The sequence below is a fragment of the Protopterus annectens genome, chromosome 8.part1 (genome assembly GCF_019279795.1).
Source record: "Protopterus annectens isolate FY-2018-M chromosome 8.part1, PAN1.0, whole genome shotgun sequence".
Taxonomy (NCBI): Eukaryota; Metazoa; Chordata; order Ceratodontiformes; family Protopteridae; genus Protopterus; species Protopterus annectens.
Genome location: NC_056742.1, coordinates 498,327,264 through 498,337,263, shown reverse-complemented (window position 1 = coordinate 498,337,263; position 10,000 = coordinate 498,327,264). Strand labels below are relative to the sequence as shown.

The window sequence follows — 10,000 nt, the reverse complement described above, 5'->3', positions numbered from 1 at the left end:
TTGGAGCTTTCTCATGTGAAGCCTTGCATTTGGAATCAACAGGATGCAAGAAGCCATGTAGCCCAGAGCCTGCAGGAATTTCCTTGCAGTGAGCTGAGATAGAGTTGCTAAGGTGCTGAAAGTAGAAGCCAGCTGAGTTTGTTTTTCTGGAGTGAGGAAAGCCCTTTGTAAGGTCGTATTTAAGAGGGCTCCCAAGAATACCATTTGTTGAGAAGGGATCAAATGTGACTTTTTTGTGTTCACTGAGAATCCCAGTAGGAGGAGAAGACGTTGAACAAAGTCCAGATGTTGAAGCAGAAGATCTTTGCTGTCTGCCTGAATAAGGCAGTCGTCCAAATAGGGGTAAATCTGGATCCCCTGAAGTCTGCAGTAAGCCACTACTGGTGCCAAGCACTTGGTAAAGACTCTGGGAGCAGTAGATAAACCAAAGGGCAACACAGAGAATTGAAAGTGCCTCGAACCTGCCTTGAACCTGAGGAATTTCCTGCGTTCTTGCCTGATGGGAATATGTAAATAGGCTTCCTTTAAGTCCAATGTCACCATCCAGGCGTCCTGAGAGAGCATTGGAATTAGTTGCTGCAGAGTAAGCATCTTGAATTTTGGAATTTCCAAAAAGGTGTTGAACACAGAAAGGTCCAGAATAGGTCTCCATGAGTTTTGTTTTCTGGGAACCAGAAACAGTCTTGAATAAAAACCTTTTCCCATCTCCAAGAGTGGAACAGGCTCTATGGCTCTCATGGCCAGAAGAGCATCCACTTGAGTTAAGGCCTCTGACCATTGATGTTTTGGCAGATCTGGCCAACCGTGAGCCTTTGGTAAAGTGTAAAAGTGGAATTTGTAACTTTTTAAAATCACGTCCAATACCCATTTGTCCTGGGTAATAAGAGTCCAATTTTCGTAAAATTGGAGACAGTTTTCCTCTGAGAGGGGCATCCAGGTGAAGGGGTCCTGTAGCCCAACCGAGAGTCATTGAGCTTGCTTTCTTTGAGATTGGGATCTGTCTTCTCCCTTTCTAGGTGAAGAAGCAGTCCATTGCCTAGATCTGTAAGAGGCCTGACCTTGACCACGACCTCTGGAGCGTCTATATCTTCCCCTTTGAGGCCTGTCAGACGTGGGAAAGGACCAATTTTTAGAGGGCCAATTCCTGGAAAATCTAGGAGGCTGAACTTGCAAGAAATCTTTTACAGTCTGCATAGACTGCCTTTTCTTCCATCTTTTTAATAACTTCCTCAGCCTTGGAGCCAAAAAGAACATGTTGAACAGGGGCATCCAATAACTTAGCCTTAACCTGCTCAGGTAAACCTTGTTCACGTAGCCAGGCATGTCTCCTGATAACAGTACCAGAGGCTGCCGCCCTGCAAGAAGCATCCAAAAGCATCAAAACCACAATGTAAACTATGCTTGTTCACTTGTTCAGTAGCATGCAATACATCCTGAAGTTCCTTATCCTCTGCACAAGCAGGAAGGGAAGCAAGCTTTTGCTTTAAAACAGACAAAAGAAATTGCTGATACTTAAACATATGAAACTGGCAATTTAAAGCCCTTACAGACAGGGTAGCAGAAGTATATACCTTTTTCCCCCAACTGTCTAAAGCACGAGAATCCTTCTCAGAGGGAATAGGGTTTTTAGAAGTAGCAACCTTAGCAGCCTTAGAACCCTGAGAAATAGTTTAAGGATCTGCAGAAGGGTTTTTAAATAAAAATAAATGAGAGTCAGGAACCCTATAAAATCCATCAGGCTTAGAAGGAGCAGGAGGCATGGAATCAGGATTCAAATTAGCCTCAGAAAAAGCGTCCTCTACAATGTCCAAAACAGGAGGGATAGCTAAAGGCCTATGCTGGGGAAGATGAAGAAATTCCCTAAGCCTCTTCTTGGAAGCAGAACACTCCTGTCCTTCCCAATGAAAATGTTCCCTCATCTCATGCAAGGTTTCCCCAAAAGAGAAATCCTCAGGCGGAGAGGCAGAGGGTAAAGAGTCCTCAGCATCCGAATCCTCATAAGGGGGAAAGGAATAGTCCTGATCTGAGGAAGAAACAGAAGATACAGAAGCCTGGTCAGAGGAATCCAGAGTAACATCCTGTCTAGGCCTTTTCACAGGAGGGGGGTGAGAACCCCTAATCAGGCATTTTGTGAATACTCTGGGCGCAGTAGATAAGCCAAAGGGCAATGCAGAGAATTGATAATGGGTTGAACCTGCAAGAAATCTGAGGTATCTTCTGCAATTTTGTGATAGGGACATGCAGGTATGCCTCCTTGAGGTCCAATGTTACCAGCCAAGACTCCTTGCCCAGCATGGGATGAAGCTGCTGTAAAGTGAGCATCTTGAATTTTGCCACGAGTAAAAATGTGTTTAGGATGGATAGGTCCAAAATAGGTCTCCAATCTTTTCCCTTCCTTGGTACCAGGAATAGTCGAATAAAAACCTTGACCTTGTTCGTGAGTAGGTACCTCTTGAATAGCTTTCATGTCCATGAGATCTGAAATTTGTCTTTGTGCCTCTGCCCTTTGTGTGGCAGGTTTGGCATGCCTCGTTTTTGGAAGGGTGTGAAAATGGAATCTGTTGCCTCTGTTTATAATGTCCAGGATCCATTTGACTTGACAATATGCCAATTTTTTTGAAAATGCCAGTTTTCCGCCTAAGGGTGCTGCCATTTGAGCCTTGCTTGGCATGCAAAGGGCAAAGTCATTGGATCTGCTTTCTGAATGGCTGTGAACTATCCTCACCACCTCTGTGTAGGAGCTTGCCATTGTCTGCCTCTAAACGATCCTTGAGATTGCCCTCTGCCCCTCGGGCGCCTGTATCTACCTCTTTGGGGTCTGTCCGTGGCCTGAAAGGACCAATTTTTGGAAGGCCAATTTCTACTGAAACGTGGAGGTTGTACCTGTAGAAAATCTTTCACTGTTTGCATTGATTTAGCCTTTTCCTCCATTTTCTTTAATACCTCCTCAGCTTTAACACCAAATACATCCTTTTGAAGAAGGGCATCTAGTAATTTAGCTTTGACATGATCTGGTAAGGTTTGTTCCTTGAGCCAGGCATATCTACGTATCACTGATCCTGTAACAGCAGCTCTACATGAGGCCTCTAGAGCATCAAAACCACATTGCAAAGTAGGTTTACCCACTTGTTCTGCACTATGCATCAAATCCTGCAACTCTTTCAAATCTGGTTGTTCAGGTTGTGACATTTTACTTCTCAATTGTGATAACAGAAACCGTTGGTACTTTAGCATATGGAACTGGCAGTTTAATGCCCTCATGGTTAAGGTGGCAGAGGTACATACCTTTTTTCCCCACCTTTCTAAGGATCTGGAATCTCTCTCAGAAGGAAATGGATTTTTAGCAGTGGAGGCCTTAATTCCCTTGGGGCCCTGTGAGAGTTTCTGGGTCAGCCGCATAGCTTTTGTATAGAAATTGGAGAGAGTCAGGAACCCGGTAGTACCTGTCAGGCTTGACTGGGGCTGGAGGTAAAGAATCTGGTTTAAGGCAGGCCTCAGTACACATCTAGTATGTACTAGACGGAAGGTATAGCCAGAGGCCTGTGCTGAGGTAGCAAGAGAAAACCCCTAAGCCTTTTCTTGGAATCAGAGTACTCTTGGCCTTCCCAGTGGAAGTGTTCCCTTAAGGTATGCAAGGTTTCCCCAAATGAGTAATCCTCTGGGGGGGGGGGGATACAGAGGAATGGACTCTGCATCAGAATCCTCAAAAGGGGAGTAAGAATGTTCCTGTTCAGAGTGCTCGGATATAATGGAGGCCTGGTCAGAGGAGGGGGATTCTTCCTCCACTCTGGGAGTTGTCCGGGGGGGGTTGAGAACCCCTGATAGTAATTAAATCCTCACCCATTTTAAGCATCTGTTTTTTAGGCATGGGGCCTGGAGATGGGCCCCGTGTAGTGTATGGCTGCTTTAGACTTAGTGAAAGCCTTGATGGAAAAAGAAGAAGAGGAAGGTCTGAAGACACCTTGAGAGGCAGACCCATCTACATTTTGAGATTCACCACCAAGAGTGGCTTCGGTATCTGTAGTCGGGGTGTGGGCCGAGGAGCCTGCGACCTTGGGCACAGAAAACACTGTCAATGAAGTGTCGTCGGTAGTCAGGGGCTGTGTAGGTGCCTCGCTGAGAACCAGACCACCTGTAGTCGGCTTTGGTGTGGTGTCGGTAGAGGCCGCGGACCTAGTGTTGGTCCTTATCTTTGCGCTTTTTAGACAAAACTGCTGAAGTCGGACTATCAGACTACATAAGTTAAATTTGCCAAAATAATGCTGGGCGAACTCCACCAGACGCTTAATGGTGCGTTTGTTGAATGCAAAACAATGACAGACCGAGATGTCGTGGTCTGGGCCTAAGCAAGAATTGCAGAGGGAATGAAAATCCTTATGCAGTATTTGCTTCCCGCATGAAATACAATTATTAACTGTCTGACATGGGTCTGAGGCAAGAAAAGTTTCTCCAATGGGGTACTTGGCTTTCAAGAAGACTTCGGTTGCAAAATTTTAGTAATTTCAGGAGCTGGCCGACTGGCACTTGCGAACTGCTTCAGGCACCACGTGGCAAGAAAGACTGAAGAAAAAGGTGTTTGCTGGTTCTTATACCCCTGTTGCACTGACGTCAGGGAAGAAGCGATAACAGACGCCAGACCTAGACTTTGGAATTCGGCCGACCGAGGACCCGCCTGACAGCAGGAGAACCCATCTGTTATGACTGCAGCTGTATGCACGATGAACATCCTACCCAATTCAGCTTTAAGGGCAGATCTCGCCTCTTGAACCTGGTCGACTTATTTGAAACAATTACCAAAGCCATAGATTGGGAAGGTAGTCCACACAGCCTACCTGGACCTAGCAAAAGCTTGTCACAATACCCCACTCGGGCATCATAAGTAAGCTCACCAGCTTAAACATCAACCCCTATGTCACAAGATGCGTTGCAAACTGGCTCAGGGTAGAACCCACATGGTCAGAATAGCAGGTGCCATGTCAGACTCTAAACCAGTTAGAAGTGGCATCCCACAAGGCTCAGTCCTGGGACCTCTCTTGTTCAGTATATATTTCAGAGGTACAGGCTAACACGGGTGGACTATGGCTGACAAAGTTCGCAGATGACCGCAAACTGGGTGCTGTAATAGACTCTCCAGCTGACAAGCATCCTCCAAAAAGGGTCTCAGAGATGGATAACTGGTGCCAGAGCCATGGCCCAAAACCAAATGCCAAACAGTGCATAGTCACCCCCTTTGGGAACAACAAGTGCCCACAAATTACCACCTAGGTGGTAATCCATTAAGTACAGAAGTAATTAGGGACTTGGGGACCCAAGTAGATTGCAATCTCTCCTCTGACAATCACGTTGCCAAAGTGGTTAGAAAGACCTATAAAAATTGCCCACCTTATGAAAGGATTCACATTTAGATCAAGAGAGGGCATTGTACCCCTCTACTCATCACTTATCAGGCCCATAATTGAATACCATGCCCTATTGGGGGATGTACCTTACCAGACACCTGCAGCAACTGGAAAGACCCAAAAGTACCACAGAGGATCAAGGGGCTCAAACAGATGCCCTAATGCAGTTCTGCTAAAGAAACTCCAGCTCTACTCAGTTGCTTACCGCCTACTCAGAAGCGATCTGTGTCCATTGTATAAAGCCATGTCCAACCCAGAATAAATGGACATGCTTCACCTCAGGAAATCCAAATCCCTTACAGCTACACACTCCAGGGACTTTAACCTCAGCACAGAAATAAATAGGACATGCTGGAGGGACAGATTCATATCCCAGAAGCTCCCCTCACTCTGGAACAAAATCCCAATCCATGTTAGGCAGAGCCCCTCACTGACCCTCTTCAAGAGGGATCTTGATGAGTGGATGGGAGATCGTAAGTTTACCCCTGGGATCTGTGTCCCTGCTTGACAGAGGTACAGTAAACCAACCTTAAAAGGGCTACCTTCTGTGACCTACTATACAGAGGCAGTCAACTAATCTAAAAGGGTGGCAATAGCCAAACACACTGGCTAGGCTTATAAATGCCCTAGGGCAGATAAGGTTCATAGGTTGACACTAGGCTAAGTACACAATTTTGTCAACAGTAGATGCTACCTACGAAGCACAAGAGCCAATACTGTTCAGCTAAGCAGACTTGCTCTTGTATTACAAGTCTTTGTGAAGCTTTAAATACAAAAAGAATTTCCTCTAAGCTTCCACAAACATTCCCATACATTTGCGAGGACCGACTTTGCACTATTTCCATAACAAATTATATAAAAATCAGACAAGCTTTTCATATTTTCATGAAAGTATCAGCTGCTTCCAGTGTACACAACTGTGCAATATTTCTGCCTCTCAGTGAGGCTCCTTACCACAAAGGAGAAAAAATTTCCAGTAACTAACACTGGCTAATGCAGAGTGCAAGAATAAGGTTGTTTTTAATTTAGTGACTGTTGAAAAGGCAGAATGAAGTTGTCAGTTGTAACATGTTGACACAAGTGTGGGTGTAAATGGAAATAGTTACAGGTAGCAGTGACTCAATATGCTGAAAAACAGTTTACTACCCAAGGGGAGGAAGCAACACAAATTTGTCACAACCTGACAATTTGGACCACAAAACTAGACTGTAGGCCTACCAAAAATAAATGTTGCACGAATAAAACCTTCAACTTGTTTTAAAAACTCAACCTTTGCACGTAACCTATACCTCTCTCCCTCCTGTGGTTATATGAGCACACAAAATATTTTGTGCCTACTCAGTTATATTGTGGGAGCTGGTTCAACAATGCTAAACCGCATACTAGCTTTTCAGATTAGTGTGCCAAAGCTGTTAACAGCTTGGCCTGGACCTATTTAACCATTTTGTGGAATTCATTAACTGATTTTTTTTTTCAAGACCAAGTCCACATACATGGATCTATCACTTCAATAAAAGGTGATAAGACTAGCTAGTCCTGAAACACCAAATCCAAACCATGCATAATAGAAGGTTCTGCCAATACAAACACAACTCAGACCCACTTGCACCAAAGCAGAGTCCAAAGAGGTGCCAACAAAAAGAGTATTCAGACAACTGTGCCACAAAGTTAATGTTCCCACTCACCTCTGGCACCTTTTAGGGGTGCTTCTATGATATCCACAGGTTTACAGTGCCATGACACTTCCTTAATAGACCAAGGGCACGCAGGATGCAAGAAGTAATCTCTGCTGCAGTGCACCTGGACAGACGAGCTTCTATTTGTTGCACTTTATTCACATTTTGTTTTCAGAAATGAGCAACTACAGGCAGTGAAGTGCTGCGACAGGGTACAGACGTGTCCACTTCTAATGCATTACACTAGATGTGTCATTTTTATTACCAAGTAATCAGCTGAAACATTTCAGAAAACTCAATTGCTCTACAAACTGTAGAGCAACTTAATTCTTAAAATGTCTCAAAAACAAGCAGTTAAACATACCATTTGTAGCAAGGCTGAACAAAAATGCAGACAACTGTCTGAACAGATTCTTCATGGATGTCGAGTGACTACACTTATTCACTTATTTACCTTTAAAACACTAATTGAACCCGGCCACCTGCATTATTTACGGCTGTATTAGTTTTGCTTTTAAGCTTTCAGGAAACACTTACGATTCTAAACCTGTATATAGGATGCCTGCTAATCCAGGAGTGTTTAAAGAGACCACTGTAGCCACTACGGAATTTGTACAGTTGAGCCCATGGAGTTTGGTACATATTTAGAGAAAGGCAAGCCCTCCAACGTGGAGGATGGAAGCGCAGTGCCCCATGACTTGTGCCACTGAAGTACTTTCCTGTTTCAGCAAGGTGGCTGGCCAAGTGTTTTCACTAACCCTCTAAAGAGATGGCTGCCAACACTTCTACTTCGCAGCAACACTTAATGTAACAATGTGATACCTCCAATACGTTTCTATATTGTACTTTTTCACGAATGCACTAAATGAAAAGAAGCCTAAAAACAGAGACAAGACCTTGATGCTTGTTATGAAACTAAACAGGCCTAAAGAATCAATCCCATATAAAAATCTAGACCTACGACTTAGATTTTAAAAATGGGATTGGAGAACTGTTAAGCTATTTCTACCCAAGGTTTACTACGACAAACTTCTGCACGATATAACATTTTCCCTGCATTTTAGGCTCTGATCTCTTGGTTAAAAATTGCACTGAACTTTATAACCTGAGCAAGCCTGTAAATATAAAAACATGTAGAGCCAAACTGGTCACCTACAGTATGTTCATATTCTCAACTGGCCACCTACCGTATAATCTGCATATTCTTCTCTGTCTAGTGGTACAGTCACAGAGACCCAACCATCTTCCCGTTTGATTGTGAATATGCCCAGTGGCGGCCGATCTGCACCCTGCCCTGTGATACTGTAGAAAACAGTAATCTCCTTATCACGACTTGATTTTATCTAGAATGGAGGCAAAACAAATTAAGTTGCACCAGAGACGTGCAAGTTAAATAGCAATATCGTACACCATTCAGACTAGGAAAAATAAAACCAATCTTAAAATGCAGAGTGCAAGACATCCGTGCAGGTTACAGAAATAAAGCTCATAAGCCATCAGTTTAAAGTATGCTGCTATACTCAGCCTGAAAGCCCATGTATAAAGTACACAGTACCTGTTGTATTGCTTTTACCACATTTTACATGTTGTGTTTCCTGTAGAAGCAAGCAAAAAAACTGCTGCAATCATAGTACTACTAATTTCAGGCTGGAAACCTTGATTTGCTTTAAAATACAAAATTAAAAAAAGGCTGTTTAACAGTTGCCCAAGTAAGCTACTTTTACACGAGATGTAACATACTAATTATCACAAGCAATTGGTACTTTAAAAGCTGCAATGAAATAATGAAGGATGCTGTTCAGATGCACTGTAATACCAGATAGAAGATAGCCAAGTGTGGAGCAGAAAACCTGCAAGACTAGCAGTGCAGTCACTTGGGACTGCAGGATCTCATTCCTTCCCCTGGGAAAATACACCACAATACAAAACCAGACTCAGCCATGCAAGTCCCTGTGTAATCCCTTACCATCAGGAGGTGCACTCACTGCCTTTGCAAGCCTTCAGCCCGTCTCATGATGAAATGGGTAGCTAGCGTTGCTGCCCGCTTCCCCCACAACTAGACCTTTACACTGCTTATGACCGAAAGGCCCAAATGGATAGTTTGCATCATACCTAGACAAGGGGTTGGGGGGTGAGAAAAGAACCAATTAATACCCTGCATGTTTACCCTACATAACTACACCTGCAAGGTTCCCAAAGAACAGCTCCTTTTCTAGAAGAGTACATAGTGGCTTTAGCCTTGGCCAGATATGCTTTTGTACAACACCCACTTGTGCCGTACTGGAAGCTACATCACATCATAAAGCTACACTTGCATGTTGCTACATGACTGGCAGTAATTGCCAAACTGTTGCCAAACCATCTATCATGTGGCCAACAATTTATGGCCCAAGGCCAGAGCAACAGCTGACCAAGGTTTTGGGAAAATCAGATTGAGCAAAGGCAATTTTCAGTGGGGGCCCAGGGAGAAAATCCAGATGCATGGCTTTGTAACGTGGGAGGAAACTGGAGCACCCAGAGGAAACTGACATGAAAGGGAGGACCTGCAGACTCCACACAGATGGCACCCCAAGAATCAAACTGAAGAACCTCTTGCTGTGATGTGACAACGCTACCACTGCTCTGTCCAATACTTTAATACTTCAGCTTCCTGCCATTGGGAAGGGTACTGGGAGAGAAAATGGACACCTTCTCAGGATCCAGACAGTACAGCTAGATCAGTTACAAAAATTTTGTAAAGGTACCCATGTGACTCTTGGATCATTAAACTCCTTGGGATTTAGCAGGAAGTATAGCGCTGCTCCTTGAAGGTTGTAAAGGGTGGATTTTCCAGAGCTTCCAAAGCAAGAGGAAGAGGTGACAGGTTAAGATGCAAATGGGCCCACTAAAAAGAATCATTGGTGGGTTTGATGCCTCCTTTACCTT

The 10,000-nt window shown here is 44.1% G+C and overlaps 1 protein-coding gene across 1 annotated transcript in view; it reads right to left on the bottom strand.

Moving 5' to 3' along the window:
* Nucleotides 1-10,000, bottom strand: part of LOC122810165 (cadherin-3-like) — a 1,031,939-nt gene that overhangs the window by 865,157 nt on the left and 156,782 nt on the right. Inside the window, exon 5 of the mRNA XM_044081643.1 lies at nt 8,263-8,418. Coding sequence (XP_043937578.1) covers nt 8,263-8,418 — 156 coding nt within the window. The remainder of the gene's footprint in view (nt 1-8,262; nt 8,419-10,000) is intronic.